General features: G+C 36.4%; 3 protein-coding genes across 5 annotated transcripts; 1 reads left to right on the plus strand and 2 right to left on the minus strand.

Moving 5' to 3' along the window:
- The first annotated feature begins 4596 nt into the window (after positions 1 to 4596).
- Positions 4597 to 6728, plus strand: LOC119067488 (60S ribosomal protein L15). Of its 2 annotated transcripts, none has more exons than XM_037170494.1 (4): positions 4597 to 4712; positions 5445 to 5468; positions 5787 to 6119; positions 6319 to 6728. In XM_037170494.1, exons 3-4 carry the CDS (start codon positions 5811 to 5813, stop codon positions 6622 to 6624), a joined length of 615 nt encoding a protein of 204 aa, XP_037026389.1. In that variant the 5' UTR covers positions 4597 to 4712; positions 5445 to 5468; positions 5787 to 5810; the 3' UTR covers positions 6625 to 6728. The 2 variants fall into 2 exon arrangements, with proteins under 2 accessions (XP_037026389.1, XP_037026390.1); XM_037170495.1 differs by having other exon boundaries at positions 4665 to 4712; positions 5667 to 6119.
- A 328-nt stretch (positions 6729 to 7056) lies between these two features.
- On the minus strand, positions 7057 to 8218 carry LOC119067487. Its single transcript, XM_037170493.1, has 5 exons — positions 8130 to 8218; positions 7862 to 8048; positions 7505 to 7768; positions 7309 to 7438; positions 7057 to 7247 (listed from the first exon to the last, which is right to left on the minus strand). Exons 1-5 carry the CDS (start codon positions 8173 to 8175, stop codon positions 7188 to 7190), a joined length of 687 nt encoding a protein of 228 aa, XP_037026388.1. The 5' UTR covers positions 8176 to 8218; the 3' UTR covers positions 7057 to 7187.
- Positions 8219 to 12676: 4458 nt separating this feature from the next.
- Positions 12677 to 16706, minus strand: LOC119067489 (ATP synthase lipid-binding protein, mitochondrial). 2 transcript variants are annotated; one of them, XM_037170497.1, is made up of 4 exons: positions 16568 to 16706; positions 15953 to 16038; positions 15480 to 15684; positions 12677 to 13804 (listed from the first exon to the last, which is right to left on the minus strand). In XM_037170497.1, exons 2-4 carry the CDS (start codon positions 15998 to 16000, stop codon positions 13641 to 13643), a joined length of 417 nt encoding a protein of 138 aa, XP_037026392.1. In that variant the 5' UTR covers positions 16001 to 16038; positions 16568 to 16706; the 3' UTR covers positions 12677 to 13640. The 2 variants fall into 2 exon arrangements, with proteins under 2 accessions (XP_037026392.1, XP_037026391.1); XM_037170496.1 differs by having other exon boundaries at positions 16537 to 16655.
- Between the last annotated feature and the right edge of the window lie 1753 nt (positions 16707 to 18459).

Genomic DNA, 18459 nt, shown 5'->3' on the forward strand with positions numbered 1-18459 from the left:
CATTTCGAGAGAGTTGTTAGCAGAGCGTAGCGAGTGCCACAATTCTACCGGAGAAAAGACTTTTTTTAAAGTCAACACAACATTTTTCACAACAAAGTATATCCAGAAGTGTCAGCTGAGGTGAGAAAATTACTATCTTCTCGCCTGTGTTGCGAAAAAAACTATTTCCTTTCAAATAACATTACATTTTTGGTCAATCAAAACATCAGCATATTCACCTAATAATTGTATGTGTACATGAATGCATCGTGCACAGCACACAAAACTTGTCTCAACCATATCTGAAAAACTTTAGAGTTAGGCTTAGGTGGGCTAGGTGCGCCAATATTAACCCAACAAGATCACATAATCTGTCGCATACGGTTGAATTGAAATTATCATCAAAAATTTAAATTTTTTGTCCGGATATATTAGGAAATAAAAATAAAATTAATCTGTCAAAAGCTTTAAGACTTTCGGATGGATAATGTCTTTGTCTTTCACTGAATTCTTTTTTTTTATACTAAATATTAAACCGACTCATAAAATGCTATAACTAATGTTGAGAATGTGTAATAAGTTATGAGATTTACCAACCGTGAGTATAATTTCTGCTGACCATCATCTTGCTAATTTCATTTCGATGTGAATGAAATAAGAGATGAAATCATTGTACAGTTTCGCTTTTTTACGAGACCATTACTTTGCATATATTTTTATATTTATTGTTCTAATAAATATTGTATGCATATCGTATACTGTTGGTGTAGGTCGCGTTTTTTGGTTTAATAAAAAGGAACAAGACAAGTATGGATACGACTTTGTTAGTATATGAAACCAGTTTCTTTTTCACCAAAAGAAAGTTTAATTATAGCGAGCGTATAAACTGTTAAAAAATTATATTTTGGTTACTTCAGCATCAGCATGGGCCATTACGCAAACAAATGAATGGAATTATTGTCTGTTTAATGCAGTAGGTAGGATAGGTGATTGGTATAACCAGATGTTTTTTTTTTACCATAGAAAGAATTAACAGAGATGATAATTATTAGTAAATTAATTTAAAAAAAAAACATTTGGCAATTAAATTGGAAAATTGACCCGATTAGCATAAGTTTGAATTAAAAAATTTATTTAGCCAAATGAAAAGAATGGTCTACTGGCTAGGAATAGTTGTATGTACTATATTTGAATGTGTGTGCACGTCCGCCGAAATGAATTAATTTTTTAGTGCGCAGCAGTGATAATCTTTGAAACGCCATCATCAGTTAAAGCACCTTGGCATACCCTTTTCTTAACGGATTTCTAAGAACTTTTTTTTTTATTTGACGAGGAATGAAATTACTGAGATTAAATTCGTTAGCAATGCTAACTTAGCATGGTTTATTCATAAGCAAATAGACAAATGGCACATCTTTTAGCTGATAATTCACTTATTATTATAATTTATAATTTATAAAGTATACAATTTCAACGATTAGGGTGAGCGCACGAGTATCATTTTTGTTCGAGCAAGAAATTGTTTTAACGCCTTCTGAAAATGTAGGACATATTTTGCTATGTTTATTCTGAACGTATTAACCTGTCACATACGGCTATTCATATGTTATATGTGGTCCTTTATATACTAAAATACATCATAAATTAAACTACAAGATTTGAAATCAACCGATTAAACCGATTAGACTTTGATCGATGGAAATACTGGTCATGTGCTTGCCGTCTGTAACAGGTTAAAAGAAATGCGCAATTTATGAGAATGCAAGACCATTGTATGATAATCAGTCAAAAAACCCTTAAAGTGTAAATGTGACGCAAGTCCTTTATCTTACTTACAAAATAACTGATATCGCTAAGGGTGACCGCATTGTGCGTCGTAAGCAAACGTGTTATCAACAAAAAATTGACCCAAATTTTTTTGAATGAACCGTTTAAATTCTTTCAGTACATTTATCAACCATTTCCTAACAATACGTTCCTCAACATCTGCCACTTGTGTCGCAAATTAATTTTTGTAAAATTTTCTTTCACAAATTTTTTGTTGATAAAACTTTTGCGTACGACGAACAATGCGTCACCCCCAGCGATATCAATTATTTTGTAAGTGAGATAAAGGACTTGCGTCACATTTACACTTTAAAGGTTTTTTGACTGATATCACCACTTTTGTAAGTATGTCATTTCGACAACATCAAAAAACCTTATGGAAATTAAAAAATTCTAGAGAAATCAGTCGGAATCCCAAAATCTAGAAAATAATCTTGGAACACCTCAATAATATCGAAAATAACTCAAATCCATCGAAAAATGGAAGTTAGGAAGTACCAGAGGAATCATCTGTCATCCCCAAAATTAGGAACCAACCTTGTGGAAGTTTATACTTAATGATTCCAGGAATTTCCAACAAGAAACACATATCCCAAAACAACACACACCTTTCACCACATTACCATCCATATCACGCACCAAAATATGCAACACACACACAAACAAATTGGCTTTTATATGGCATTTGTATGGAGAGTTTGAAGAGCTCCAGCTCCCAATATATGGATTTTTCAAACTTTTAAAAATTACTTTCTTACTCCCTTGCTTGACTGTAAGTCATGGGTTTCACAAAAGAAAATACACCGAACGTAACATCACTTTGATTAAAAATGTATGGAAATGTGATGAAAAAACGTTAAATGTTTAAATTTTGTGCCCTTTGTTAACACGATAACTTGAGTAAATCTCAACCGATTTTCAAAAACTTTTTCAGGTCCTCAGGTCAAGTTCGAACATGGGTGGTTTCGGTTCAACCATCTAGTGGTAGTTCTCGAAAGAAGCTTTTTCTGCTCTTTGTTAACACGATAACTGGAGCAAAGTTCAACCGATTTCCAAAAAATTTTCGATGAAGTATTGAAATCCCCAGGTCAAGTTCGAAAATAGGTGGCATCGGTTCAACCATCTGGGTGTAGTACTCGAAAGAAGCCTTTTCTGCTTTTTGCTAAAACGATCTGGATTCTTGTTATTTGATTTTGCCTTGTAAACAAAACCGAATGAAGTTTGCGGCCAGAGCGGTCGTATAAATTGGTATGAGATTTTTAAGACATGCACTAACATTTTGTTGTATAACTTTGCCAGTAAACATCTGAATGGAAAAGGGGGATATGTAAAATGAACAGTAGGACCTCCTTGGAGCTCGTGTTTTATGGCTTGGTTGATTCTTACAGTTGCGCACATCATGGTGTGTATATTAACGTTACATACATGCGAATAAGCAGAATTCTGTAGGATATATCACCAAAAAGCATTATATGATCCGTACTGCTATTTCAATACATCTTCTGGATTGATTTGGCTTTGATTCATTCTGGTTGTTTACTCAAATTAGTTGGAAGAAGCACTACAAACGTTTTCAAACTTTTATCACAAAAGACAAAAGTCAAGTTGTGAAAGAAAATGCAATTTCAGGAACCGCCTGAAAAATAGATTTTCGTAACCCGGCGAGGATTTATACCTAACTACTAACTACATTGTTAGTTAAGGAAAGTCCCATACAACAGCTTAACAGCAAATGTCTATGAAAACATAATAGTGAGTACAATGGGCCCAACCAGATGGCCTCCGTGCGCGTTCTATCTAGAATAACCTTTTTTTTTTAAATGAAAAGGATCATGCTTCAAAATTATGAAACAAAAACTGAATCTCCAAATTAAACCTATGTACCAAAAGCATTTTAGTCACCGTTCATAAATGAAAATAGACCATCACTGGTGCAAAGTAACTCGTGTACAGAAATTTCGTTTGAGGACTGCATTTAAATTAGCGATACGATTTAACAATGTTATGTTATTTGGCATTTGGGCCACAGCTCCAGCCTATTGTAGAACGAAATAGTTATTGACCAAATATGTTTTTGACAAGAAATGACCTAGGGAATAGAGTGTTCGAGGATAGTCAACGAATATAGTTATTTTCCAGGACGAGCCTCTTAGCATAAGTTAGTAGCAACGTTTTTTATAAACAAAAACACTTTACACAATCAGAAATAGGTCAACTCTCGTCTATATATGCGAATTAGAAAATATTTTTTTTTAACTGATTAAAAGAACATTTTGTTGGCAAAACAATCTCTAAATCTAATAATGCGATGAGAAAACTGCTCCATGATTTGACTATAGCACAAGAATAGAAAAAAAACCTTTAGGGCGCCGATTCTAATGAAGTTAAGCATTCGTAACTTGACAGTTGTCACCTTAAAAGTTACGAGTCATATGGACGACTCTTAGCATTACACTGAAGAAAATTGCGGTTCCCTAGATTGCTGTAAAAAAGTCAGGGTATACCTCAAAAAAAAAAAATTAAAATCTAGAATTTTATGTTTTATTTTTAGAGGTGCTCCCTGACTCCTTAACAAAAATCCAGGGAGCCGAAATTTGACCAACCGCAATTGTCGGCACTGTGTTAAGGTGACAACTGCCAAGAACTCTTAAATTCACGAGAATCGGCGCCCAGAGTCATTGTTTAACGCTTAATCAAAAAGCTTATTTCCCGCCTCGACGTTATTTTTCGCATTTAAAATATCATTGCCGCATTTCAGTTGGGTTGATTCAAATGAAATTGGTTGGGATCAATTAATGACATTTCGGCTTGGTGTGCGTGTGTGTGTGTTTTGTTCACACATCTCGTCTCGTAACTATAAACGTCAACCTGACTATTTCTTTCACATTCTGATTTCATTGTAAAAGGTACGCTTTTTTTAAAGACCAAAATTAATTCCCTAGAATTTCAATCATCTTGTAATATTTTTGAAATATTTCCTGTTAATTTGTAAGACAAATTGTTTGCCGATGTGCTGGTTATAAAATTTACACGAAATTATTTTGCAAAATGTGATATTTTTGTGCTATTTTGTTTGTACCTCGAATCCGGTTAGATTTTCGATGTTCGTAAAGGAAAATGTCCACACGTGGAACAGTATTAAAACACTTTTGTTATTTACTCCGAGTAAATTTTTGTGCAATGGCGAAACCCTCGTCATGAGGTTATTGTTATAGCAATTTCACCGATGCGACGTTTGACAGAAAATATTGTAGTTTCGTTGCTCAAGTGATCAAAGTTGAGTTGGACCAATAACAAAGTTTCAAAATACAAAAGAGAACTTCCTTCTCTACAATCGGATCTAAGGTCACACGCAATTGCTCGGTTCATTAGATTTTATAAAAAGGAAAACCAACAGGTTCTGGTCTGTTGTACCATGTACGAATGTGTAAATAATGCGCCGTGTAAAATTTATAACCTTAAATGTCTTAAACTCGAATATGATGAGATATTTCTATGCACCACTCTGAAGATGGGTTTTTAACCTATTGTGTCGATAGATCTAGCTGATTCAATTGCAAAATCAATCTTTTATCTTTCCCATATTTTCACTGTGAATATTTACCAAAACTTAACTTTCGTTCATTTCATTCTTGCAGGTTGGATAAGATTTCTCCTCTGAGGTAAGTTTGCAACATTTAGACTGACAGTATCGATCATGGTGTTGGGAGAAATGCTCCGAGAAATGTGCTTCCCTTCCTTCCCGGTTTACCACGCGGAAAATTTACTTTAAATTTTCAACAAATGACACGTTTTGACTGAACGCGAAGACGAACCCGACTCCTTCGATTTCCATTTCTCTTAACTTTCTTATCTTCCAGCCCAGTCGATCTAATAAAATTGAAAACATAATCGTCTTGAATGGACGGATCGCATTGTAATCGATCCCCGGAAAAGACCGATGATGTGACTTCAGATCAATTGTTTGATTTCGTTGCTAGGTCTATCCACCACCGAACAACAACATGGGAGCGTACCGTTATATGCAAGAATTGTATCGCAAGAAGCAGAGCGATGTATTGAGATATTTGCTTCGTATCCGAGTATGGCAATACCGTCAACTCACAAAGATGGTTCGTTCGCCACGACCATCGCGTCCGGACAAGGCCCGTCGCTTGGGATTCCGTTCTAAGCAAGGCTATGTTATCTACAGAATTCGCGTTCGCCGTGGAGGTCGCAAGCGTCCAGTGCCAAAGGGTTGCACCTATGGCAAACCAAAAAGCCATGGTGTTAACGAATTGAAACCAACACGCCGATTGCAATCGGTTGCCGAGGTAATTATTCAGAAAATTTTGCTCACTCTATTTCCACTCACGTGCACTTTTAGTGATGATACCCAATAATACGCGTCGTATTCGTTGTGACGATTCAACTTTTGCCTTTCTTAGATGTCTGAATGACCCTTCGCAACGATGCGATCAAAATATTTCTCGTTGACGTTTGCTAATATCAGTCAAAAATTGTCATTTTTAGGAACGCGTTGGTCGTCGTCTCGGAGGACTTCGCGTGCTCAACTCATACTGGGTGGCCCAAGATTCCTCATACAAATACTTCGAAGTGATTTTGGTCGATCCATCACACAATGCTATCCGTCGCGATCCAAAGATCAACTGGATCTGCAAGGCTGTCATGAAACATCGTGAAATGCGTGGCCTTACATCAGCCGGAAAGAGTTCGCGTGGCGTTGGCAAGGGTTACAGATATTCACAAACAATCGGTGGATCCCGACGTGCTGCCTGGAAACGCAAGAACCGTTTGCATTTACGAAGAAAGCGATAGAGGGTGTACCATTTTTCACCCGAATGTCGTCGATTTATTTTCATATTATGTACGCAATGCAAGTGTGTATCTTGTGGAAATAAAGTTTGTCTAAAAAGAATGAATTTCTGGTTTGGCTGCAACTTGTACCGTTGCCAAACAACGTGACTGACACGTACCGTTAACCGTTTGATGTCCAATTATGTTATTTTTATTAATCGTATAGTAGGGTTGAAAGGATAGATGTATGCAAAACGGAAACCAATTCAACTACCAAGGGACCACAAAATCCTCGAATCCAGGTCAGTTCACAGTCGTGCTCGCTATCGAAACTCGAATCGACGTCAATCCCAATATTAGAGCAACAGATTGATTCAACAAAGCCGTAAAATGTTTGGGGGGCACTCAACTTGTTTACATTGGGTTACATGTCCATGCTGTCAAGCGATTTCAAATTCAGATTTTTTCAATTTTTCATCGACAGTTTATTGAAAGAACGACGCAAGCGAAAAAGAAACAAGCAATAGAAATGGAGAGGTGATGTTGATGATTGCCCAACCGGGGCACTTTTGTATTGTTCTTCTTCAAACAATCGGCCTATCCGTAGAGATCAATTCTGTTTGATGTAACCACTGCGTTTGAGCCTAAAACAACACAAAAATATAAAATTTGGTTCCAAAACCGCAGCAAATCTATTTAATCCACCAATGAGAATTCCCAGCAAATGTTTTCATTTAGAAGATACTCTATGTATTGACGAGCTACTTCAACTACATTCGGGTAACCGCATTCTTTAAATACTTCGAGCGCACACTCCATATCCGATTTAAATTCTCTGAAACCATGGCAAATGAGAAAGGCTATTGGGAGAGGTTTTGTGTACCACCTTTGCCATTCTTACTTGCATGCTTCTGTTCTATCTTTAGATGATCGGTTGTCAAACCCTTGAAATCCACGGAAACATATAGCCATTTCATCTTCCTTATTTGCATAACACTTAGCTGACGATCTAAATTCAATGTCAGAACAAACCAGTCCCCAGATTCCCTTATTCAATGCAATGAAATTGTAGCTTCTAGACTTTTCCGTGCTACTCAAGCAAGGTCGAGCGGCATCGATGAAATTCGCAATAGATTGGAGAAACGGAGTAGAACGATTGCAGATGCTAAAAGTTTTGATCAGGTTAGATCATTGCACAGTAAACGTTGATTTGCAGGGTTTCGGTTTACGAATAGTTTAACCAGATAAGGAATCTTACTCTTTAATCTCATCTCGTTTGAACAATTCTTCCAGTGCAGTCGTGTTAAGGTCTACCATCTTTTCGAACATTTGATCAAACGCATCTTCTATAGCCTTGTACGAAACATCATTCACTTGTGCCCTACACTCTTCTTGTACCATGGACTTCATTTTATCTGGCAAGAAAGGATCTTCTCCACCCCACACTTTAAATTAAAAGATAAAACGTACTTTTGGTATCACTAGAGAAAAATCTTAAATGAACAGTATTGCCCGAAGATACTAACTAAGTGACACCGACAGCAGTGTAACGAAGACAGATGTGACTAACATTTTCTAACCACTGATGCGAATCAACTGCCATCAGTTTTACTTCTTATTTGTGTCTCATAATCAAAACGAGCCGGATGTAGGTTGCACATTTAAGTTGATGGACAACTTCATTAGATGTAAATTGAATAATGATTACCGTGATGAATATGTGTGGTTTTACGACGTTTCCATTTTATGGCAAGGAATAGTTTAACCGTTCAGTTTAAAAAATATACCGGGTTTAGTGTCGATGCCTGTAGAGAGCGAAACTACACCGAGCTTAATGGCTTGTATTGTACAAGTATTTTTTTAGACGCGTGAGGACGGTGTGTTTCGAATATTGCAATGCGACAAAGGTTTTCAATCTCAAGTAATGAATAGTCAAGCTGTTGCTACAGCACCTAACTGTCCACGATTTCGTTTTTTTAAGTAATCTTAAACTCGAGGGGTAACCGACTCGGGAAATTGACTACACACCCTCAAAGGAATTGCCGGAGTATCCGGTAAATAATTGGAATTGATGGAACTGACCGGAATTGATCTGAATTGGCAGGAATTGATCGGAATTGATAGGAATTGACTGGAAATATGTGGAATTGAAAGTAAATGAGAGTAAATGCTGATAAGTGTGATTATCGGAAAGAAGGACCAGCGAATGCAAAACCACATTATTTCCTTTTTGTTTTAATTTTAAAAGCTCCCGCACAATAAATAACAGTGTACAGTGTTGATCAGTTCCATTTTAGAACAGGTCCAACGTCCTTTTATGTTCAAAATATGCACACTGAAGGATTCTTCTTCAGAGGATTCTTGTGAGTCAGATACGGAAGAGTTTGAGCCGCAACAAACAAGGGAATATTCGTCGGTGGAATGTTAGGCTGGGGCATTGCCGATGCGAAATGCTCCAGTCTCAAACCAAATTTACAAAAAAAATGCATCACCGACAATATCATCTATTCCATCAACTTTTCAAAAGCCTAATGCTCAAAACAAACGAGACATTGAAAACGTGTTTTGGTCCTATTTTTCATGACGAAATTTTCGAAACTGTCAAATGAAGTATGTTTCATTTTCATATTGCAACCGGCTTATATAGACTTTTCTCACACACAATTGTATCCTCCGCGCAAAAGTCCATCTGCTTCATACGCAAAAAAAAAACAATTCGTTCCTCCGCACAAAAGTCCATGCTTCATACATACAAAAAAGTAACATTCTCCGCGCAAAAGTCCATCTGCTTCATACGCAAAAAAAAAACAATTCGTTCCTCCGCACAAAAGTCCATGCTTCATACATACAAAAAAGTAACATTCTCCGCACAAAAGTCCATCTGCTTCATACACAAAAAAAAACAATTCGTTCCTCCGCACAAAAGTCCATGCTTCGTACATACAAAAAAGAAATATTCTCCGCACAAAAGTCCATCTGCTTCATACACAAAAATAAACAATTCGTTCCTCCGCACAAAAGTCCATGCTTCGTACATACAAAAAAGTAATATTCTCCGCACAAAAGTCCATGCTTCAAGCTTCATACATACAAAAAAGTAACATTCTCCGCACAAAAGTCCATGCTTCATACACAAAATGTTGCAAAAGCCCATCGACCATAATATATACACGGAAGAACACAACGCACAATAATTGCGTGTAACATTTTATGGACGATGGGCTTTTGCAACATTTTGTGTATGAAGCATGGACTTTTGTGCGGAGGAACGAATTGTTTTTTCAGATGGACTTTTGTGCGGAGAATGTTACTTTTTTGTATGTATGAAGCATGGACTTTTGTGCGGAGAATGTTACTTTTTTGTATGTATGAAGCATGGACTTTTGTGCGGAGGAACGAATTGTTTTTTTTTGTGTATGAAGCATGGACTTTTGTGCGGAGAATGTTACTTTTTTGTATGTATGAAGCATGGACTTTTGTGCGGAGGAACGAATTGTTTTTTCAGATGGACTTTTGTGCGGAGAATGTTAATTTTTTTGTATGTATGAAGCATGGACTTTTGTGCGGAGGAACGAATTGTTTTTTTTGTGTATGAAGCATGGACTTTTGTGCGGAGAATGTTACTTTTTTGTATGTATGAAGCATGGACTTTTGTGCGGAGGAACGAATTGTTTTTTTTGTGTATGAAGCAGATGGACTTTTGTGCGGAGAATGTTACTTTTTTGTGTGTATGAAGCATGGACTTTTGTGCGGAGGAACGTTTTGTGTATAAAGTCGATGGACTTTTGTGCGGAGAAGCGATTAAAGAAATAAAAGGAATTAAGAGCAATTAAAAGGAATTGACAGGAAGTACCTTTAGAAATTGAAAGGGTATCGAAAGGGAATTGATGGACAACTTCATTAGATGTAAATTGAATAATGATTACCGTGATGAATATGTGTCGTTTTACGACGTTTCCATTTTATGGCAAGGAATAGTTTAACCGTTCAGTTAAAAAAATATACCGGGTTTAGTGTCGATGCCTGTAGAGAGCGAAACTACACCGAGCTTAATGGCTTGCATTGTACAAGTATTTTTTTAGACGCGTGAGGACGGTGTGTTTCGAATATTGCAATGCGACAAAGGTTTTCAATCTCAAGTAATGAATAGTCAAGCTGTTGCTACAGCACCTAACTGTCCACGATTTCGTTTTTTTTTAAGTAATCTTAAACTCTATTGATCTCTCTACTACTTTACACAAAGTGCTGGTTTTCGGATCTTCTGCAGAAGAAATAGGTATGATAGCTGAGCTCCCAACTTTGGTTAACGACAGAAAATTATAAATGTTGAAAGATCAGGTCCTAGGGCAAAGTCACTAACTCCTATATCAACACTCATGTGTTGGTGTGGAATTGTTGAATATTTTGCCTCGAAAAATTACCAAGAAAATATTTAAGAGTTTCCCGGGGAACTTTTACCATAGAATCTCAGTGGTGGTAGGACCTCTGTGTTTAACTCAGAGAACGAAAACAGGTCATCTATATTTACAAAAGGTACATACTGTGATTTCATCGGCCTCTAGTCACTTTAATGCTGCTAGGATCGGTGCTATGGTTACCTCAATTTTCGTTATTTATAACAATGGAAGTGTTAGCAAATGATGTCAATGGGATCTTGCAAAAATTTGTTAAGTCCGAAACTCACATAAATTTCTGAGAACCAAAGATGCTTTGAGATCGCACTTACTGATCTTAGAGACACTTCCCAGTTCGCAGTTAATTCTGATTCTTATTCTCCGATGTCAAAATTACAGTATCGATGAGTGAACAAAATAATTTATTGGCAGTCAGCAACGCAATATACGATAATCCGTTGATAAATTTAATTACCCCAGTGCGTCAATACGATATTATTTGGTTTTCCGATTTATAGGTAAATGATGAAATTTAAAACAATCACTCGCAACCACGAAAGCGCTTCAAGTTTCATCATCCCAACAAAAAATTAATTAATTAATCATTGGCCGTATCAGAAGCAGAACTTATGCTTGACTTGACTTGTCCGATGCGTGAGCTTGAACCTTTCGTCGACGCACAGTGTTAATGCTCCTTAATGAGCCCTGCGTCATAAATACTGAAACTGTATTCTGTAGAAATATTCTCAATTTACCCGACCGTGCGACATTACCGATGATGTCAAAAATATCGATGAATAGACACTTTGTATAGTTATAGAACCATCTATCAGTGGATTAAATCATTTGCATTGCGATATTTGTGTGTTGTTTCCTCACTGAAGGGCAGAGCCGCCTTTTCCATATGGGCCAAATGGGCAAATGCCCGTGGCGCACGAAGTGGAGCAGAAGAAAACGGCACCCGAGGTCCTTAAAAAAAATTTAGCTTTACTAAATTGGTATTCCAATTGCCCGATGGCGCCCAAAAGCTAAATGCGACACTGCTGAAGGGACATGGACAACACACTCCAAGAACAGGCAAAAGAACAAAATTTAAATAAGGGTCCTCCAAGGCGTAGTAGTCCAAAGTCCTTATATAAATTCAGTTTTTCATGTTGGTTACAGGCGTTCTAAACAAAATAGAGGCCAATTGACAGTTAATAAAATCTTTTTCTTTGCATGTTCTTCAAGTGCGTTGACATGGATGATTATGTACTACATACCAGTGCCGTACATAACATACCAGTGCCGTACATAACATACCAGTGCATAACACTGGACTTGTCCAATACTACTTAATTCAATCCGTTGATTGAATTTTTGTGTTTTATTGAATCCATTTGTACTGTCGCTTGGGAACTTACCTTTAAAATCTCAGACGTGATCGAAAAACAATATTATTTCGGTTTGCGGCGTTAAAAATTGGATAGAAACTATAGATTCCAGTAGTGTTGTCTACTGTGTGCTCTATTGGACCCTAGTCAATTCTGTTTTAAGAAAAATTATTTCCGTTTTCCATTCTCGACATCATTTTTTTTGCTAAAAGTTTTCATTTCAGTCTCATTATTTACAATAGCCATATCTCGTTAATCACTGAGGGTCGCAGAATTACTTTTCAATGCGTGAAACGAAAGTCAAAATTTCAATTTTTTTTTCTTTTCTTATATTTCTTTGCTCTAATGCATACAGTAACATGTTCATGTAAGTTTTGCCCAAGTTTACATAAAGATGTCAAACACACGATGTTGAGATATTTATCATTAATTGTTTTTGCCCCTTAATTTACTTAATTATATTTAAAGTTTTTTTTTTTTTTTTTTACTTAATATTTGTATCTTCATTGAATTTACACTTTACGAAATCGATACAAAGTTACCAAACGATACGGATGTTATTATGTGAAATCACTGGCTTATGTGTAGATGGACTGTTATTCTAAATTCACATCGATTGAATATCTTTTAGCAACTTTAAGTCGAGCTCGCAAAACGTAAATTTTTTCTCTTTTCCTTCTTTTTTTTTGATAACAAATTTTGTAGTTTTTGTGTAAGATGTGGAATACTTTGCGAAAGTTTTGGTAGATTTTTTAACGCTGTTTTCGTTTTTTTAATTCGCCTATGAATGATGTACAACTTCTTTTTTATTTTAATTAAATTTGAGTTGATCTACTCGCACCGTTTTCTCTTTGTTTTTTTTTTTGAAATAAATTAAAAAAATTTCCGTTTTTTAACAAAAAATATAAAAAAGACAATTGGAAAAATCAAAGAAAAAAATTTTCTATTTTCAATTCTCTTTATCTCTTTTCGAACAGCATTTTTTTGACTTAACGATTCTCTTTCTCAATTTGAAATTTGTTAAAATCACTTATCACTTTATATTCTAACAAATATACAAAATATAAAAGTTACGGTTCAATTTAACAAGAAAAAAAAGTTGGAAAAAGAAAACAAAAAAATAGAAATAGAAATTTCGTAAGATGTTTTCCAGATTTGTCCCGAAAAGAAATTGTTCTCTGGGTGGATGTTGAAAAAAAAAAATTTGTTTTGCTGGATGTTCGTTAAGCGCAAGTTGTTGGGATGAGTAGATTTGGTGTTTTTGAACTGCTTAGAAGGCGAACAGCAACAAGAACGCCATCATAAGACAGAAAAGACCCATAGCTTCGGACAAAGCGAAACCCAAAATGGCGTATGAGAACAATTGCTGTTTGAGTGATGGATTTCTGGCGTAGCCAATGATGAGGGAACCGAATACCGATCCGATACCAGCACCTAGATTTTGTTGGTTTTATTGGAAAGAGAGAAAAAAAGAAAAAAAAAATGATTTCAAGATTAGTATTTTACTGAAAAACAATCATAAATCGTTCATCGATTCACAATTTTATTTACTTTCATACAAAATTCCATCATTTATGCATTCCATACACATCAGATCCGATCAATCACAAAAATTAAAAAGCGAACAACATTAAAAATGCCATCATCAAACAGAATAGACCCATTGCTTCGGCTAAGGCAAAGCCCAAAACGGCATACGAGAATAGTTGCTGCTTCAATGATGGATTTCTTGAGTAGCCTTCAATGAGCGCGCCAAATATTGTTCCGATACCAACGCCTTCAGTTTCAAGATTTTGTTCAATTTCGTTTGGAACAGACGGAAGAAATTTTTTATTAGAGAGATCATATGGACTGTGAGTCGGATGTATTTTAGGAAGGCATTTTTGTTTTAGACTAAAGAATTGATAGAAGACTAGAGAATTGATAGAAACTGTAGTACAAGACTGGGGAACATTGTCACTTTTCACACTTGTACACCTTCGTTGAACAAATCGAAGCGCAAAGTTCAAAATTTTGTTTTTTTTTTTAAATTTGTGGAAATTGTGTTTAAAAACCACCGCAACATGAAATGCCTTCTAGAATAGGACCCAACTCATACAAAAGCTGCATGGTAAACTGTACTACGAGAAAAATATTTTGTAAAGTTTGAACAGCACGTGACTGATACACTCATTTTGCATGTGTATTTTCATTTGACGGCGCGTTTGTCTTCTTAAAAAATTCGTTGCTTAAATTGTTGAATGAGAAGGTGATTGCGGCGGTTACGTAACACAACGTAAGTAGTAATTGCAATAGGATCAAAAGATTCACTCAAAAGTCGCCAGTACAAACCGGTCGAGGACAAAAGTTTTTCTAATGGTTTTAGGTGGAAACACACACATGTAACCAGTGTACATTGTGTACACGTTCTCGGTCATCGTACATTACATAACACGCATCGTACGCACGCACACAAATTGATTCTTACAACGTTTTAAGGGCTCTTACGAAATTACATGTTACGTCACATCAAAATTCGTTCAGCATGCAAAATCAATATTGTCCAATCATCCCAAAATGTATCTCAAAATCAGTCATACATCACCGACAAACGAGAAGCAAAAGATGAAGAAAAAATGAATTCGCAAGAAGCCGTTCAACTAAATGCAATTTTTCTGTTTGTACAGCTACTGGTGGGCTTGTAAAAGATTAGTCTGAATTGAGTTCTGAACGCAAAGTTCAGCCTGCACATTGCACTAAAATAGCTAGTGACAGGAGATTTCAATGAATCTCCGAATAGGAGTTCCATAATTTCTTGTCCCCCTGCCTTACAACAAATTAAGTAAGCATCCTGCTGGGATGTAAACGGAAAAAATTCTCTCACACAACGAGAGGGTGTTCACTATGTCTCAGACCTTCCCGAGGCGTTTTTATTGAGTAACCAAGTACTCGTATGGGTGCCCCAAGTGCAAGATTTTTACAAGCCCTTAGTCGTCGACAAAACTAGTTTCAATTGCACTCAATGAACAATGGACAGTTCTACGTGTTTTTCTTCATCTTCTTTTTTGTCGTGTCAAATTTCGTTGCAACACGCACACATTGCACACATTGGCACACAGTGCAAACTTACCGGATCCAGCTACTCCGACTGTGGCAGCTCCAGCACCAATGAATTTGGCGGCGGAATCAATGTCCCGTGTGACTGGTGAGGTCTGGAAAGACCTGACTTGTGGGAGTAGAGCCACTGGGGTTGTTGATTGGGCGGCTAATGTCTGGCTTTGGCTGATAACAGCACTGCTCAATGGCCGAAGGTAAGCCTTTGTTCCGTTAACCATCTAAAAGCGAAAAATATTCCGAATTGAACAATTGCACAATTCATTGGATGGAATTGGATGAACACGAAAAACCAAACGCATTGCACCAAAGTTCAGTGTATGGTTATGTAACCGATTCAAAAGCAAAAAAAATCTATTATTGTCGACGGGAAAATTATGTAATCTGACCGAATGTCATGTGTTTGATGATTTTCTGTAAATGAGTTTGGTTTCGGCTTCGCGCAAATCGTAATGGGAATTCGATCAATTTGTGGGTATTTGTACTTACGATGTTTCTGGCAACTGGGGCTAGACGAGATGCAGTCGACACGAACATTTTGATAATTTGTTATTTCGTTCTGGTGCTCGGAGGATCTTTAAAGAATGGAAACAAGAAAAACTCTATGATTTATTGATGTCTCACCAAATTAACACAAAATTAGATTGAATGGGAACTAAAGTGTCTATGACCAGTGAAAAATCAATTACACCGATAGTTACGTAACACATAGAATACGTAACAGAATTTGACGGATTTTCACCAATGAAAATGACTTTTACAATTGATTGATTTACGTATGCAGAACTGATCATAAATGTGTAACGAATTATTGCTTATTTTTCACCAAAAACATTAATTGAGGACATAAAATTCGTATTTATTGCCTCGCCAAGTAAAAATGGCTGACAGCCGAAAGTGAAAAAATTTCGCTTTTGGAAAATGGCTTGAAAAACTCTGATCTTATTTATTGTCGCAACAAATATCACAGCACAACGATTTCAAAAATATTCACAATTTGTTAGACATATTTTTTAAGAGCCGATGATTGTATTTTATAATGAAATTTTTAAGATTTCCAAATTACCACTTACAGAACTAACACAAGATTAGCGGTCGACTTACCGGAGAACAATGGCAGTCTATGGACAGACGAAGTTTAAAAGACCGGCCCCTTTGCAAAGAAATACACGAACTAATGTTTCGAAATCGGCGAAAAATGCACGAATCGCTTTTCGAAAACTGTAATCGGCCGGATATTTGACATATTTGACATCTATTCGTGACATTTCGTTTGAAATTTTTGGCGCAACTAAAGCGTGGGTAAAATTTTTCACAAACGATTTGATAATATATATAATAATGACAATTTTTGGCTTCGTCTTCTACCTGTTTGGAATTTTAAAATATTTTTCATCATTAAATCAGTCAAACGTGCAGCGTTGATCAAGTGGAGTAAAAGTATCCAGTTAAGCGAACACCCTGCGAATGTCAAAAATGTCACGGGCCACTTTGAACATCTTTTGTTTTACTAGGATGTGCTGTTAGTTACATATATACCTTATAGTCAATCATCCGCATATTCAGCTATTATACGTGAGGCCACTAAAGTAGCATGCTCACTTCTCCCTTTTGATTTTTGATTACAGTTGAAAGCTGCCGCGCACGCTCTTGGTAGTGGTCAAACCGAAAAAAGACGTATAAACAGTTTTGATTGCATGTTTGGATCAGCTGAAGCAAATTCATACTGAAATCTCACTGCCTCTGACTGTAGTCTGTTGAGTTGGTTCTTACTCCCAGATGATTATGAAAATAAAAAAGGTGTACAACGGGTGTAGTTCCGCGGATAAACAATCTCGCTGCTTTGATGCTTGCGAACTGCTATAAATATTGTCGATTTTTAGACAATGTTTCAAGGAGTTCCCAACCTTCCCAACACTTAACCCTTCGCTATTTTTATGCCATAACAATAGGTTTCTTCCAAAGTGAAATGTCAAACCGTCATCCACAGAAACCTCAACATTAATAACAATGAAAATGATCAAAATCACTGTGAAAGTTCAGCAATTCCCTGTGATTAGTGAGGATTCGACTAATCGTGGTGAATAATGATATTCAAAAAAAATAATCCACTTTGACAGCCTTCACGTATGCAACACCATCATCAAAGCTCAGAGCTATAAGTAATGAGTCATATTGTAAGCGATACGTTCTGAGAGAACCAGTTATATCAATTATATCACAGTTGATTTACTTCAACCCGCCTTGCATAGTTTGAGATTACACAGGCCTACATGCCAGCATACATTGTAATTATATAGATCATATGAGTCTGTGGAAGTTGTTTTTAGTGATTTAGAATATTCTTTTAAACTAAAAATTGTTTCACGAAATGTCCGAAAGTCGAAAGAAAAATTATCGTCCAGGACGATAATATCGTCCAGTGTAGTACAGTTATTATGCCGATAATTAGAGAAAGACAAGTGTATCAGAAAATTTAAATTTTGATTAAATTTAGGAAGTCTTAAGTAACTAAGAATGTCAACAATATAACGTCTCAAATAATTTTTAATGAGGGAGTGTCGCAATCTCGTGATGAATGCTATTTTTCCTAACAATTCTTAAAGGGCCGATTCACTGATTTGGACAAAAAGTTTAATTTTCCAAAGATTTCGGTTCTTGCAGTCTGCGCCCTGAGCAAAATTGGTCTATTCAAAGTCAATAATCGTCCTGGACGATATTATCGTTTTCATAAGTGATACTAAATGAAAATATCCATGACATTTTTTACGACGATAACGTCTTAAAGACTTAGACGGGCACTACAACCCACTATTGGTTTTGGCCTCTTCCAGCAATCTACTCCAATCGGACCTATCCCGCGCCAACGCTCTCCGACAATCACTCACTTTTGGTGCTTTAAGATCCGACTCAACTGCATCTTTCCATCTAGCTTTTGGTCTTCCTGGTTTGCGGCTACCGTCGGGGTTTGTGTTTAGCAGCTTTAGGGGCACATG

The sequence above is a fragment of the Bradysia coprophila genome (genome assembly GCF_014529535.1).
Source record: "Bradysia coprophila strain Holo2 chromosome X unlocalized genomic scaffold, BU_Bcop_v1 contig_12, whole genome shotgun sequence".
In the NCBI taxonomy this organism is placed as follows: Eukaryota; Metazoa; Arthropoda; class Insecta; order Diptera; family Sciaridae; genus Bradysia; species Bradysia coprophila.

Coding starts and splice junctions, on each gene's coding strand:
- LOC119067488 (XM_037170494.1), top strand. CDS start 5,811: ATGGGAGCGTACCGTTATATGCAAGAATTGTATCGCAAGAAGCAGAGC. Junction 6,120..6,318: donor GATTGCAATCGGTTGCCGAG/GTAATTATTCAG, acceptor TGTCATTTTTAG/GAACGCGTTGGTCGTCGTCT.
- LOC119067487 (XM_037170493.1), bottom strand. CDS start 8,175: ATGTTAGTCACATCTGTCTTCGTTACACTGCTGTCGGTGTCACTTA. Junction 8,049..8,129: donor ACTGCTGTCGGTGTCACTTA/GTTAGTATCTTC, acceptor TTTAATTTAAAG/TGTGGGGTGGAGAAGATCCT. Junction 7,248..7,308: donor TTTGCTGGGAATTCTCATTG/GTGGATTAAATA, acceptor GTGTTGTTTTAG/GCTCAAACGCAGTGGTTACA.
- LOC119067489 (XM_037170497.1), bottom strand. CDS start 16,000: ATGTTCGTGTCGACTGCATCTCGTCTAGCCCCAGTTGCCAGAAACATC. Junction 15,685..15,952: donor CCCCAGTTGCCAGAAACATC/GTAAGTACAAAT, acceptor TTTCGCTTTTAG/ATGGTTAACGGAACAAAGGC. Junction 13,805..15,479: donor AGTCGGAGTAGCTGGATCCG/GTAAGTTTGCAC, acceptor AACAAAATCTAG/GTGCTGGTATCGGATCGGTA.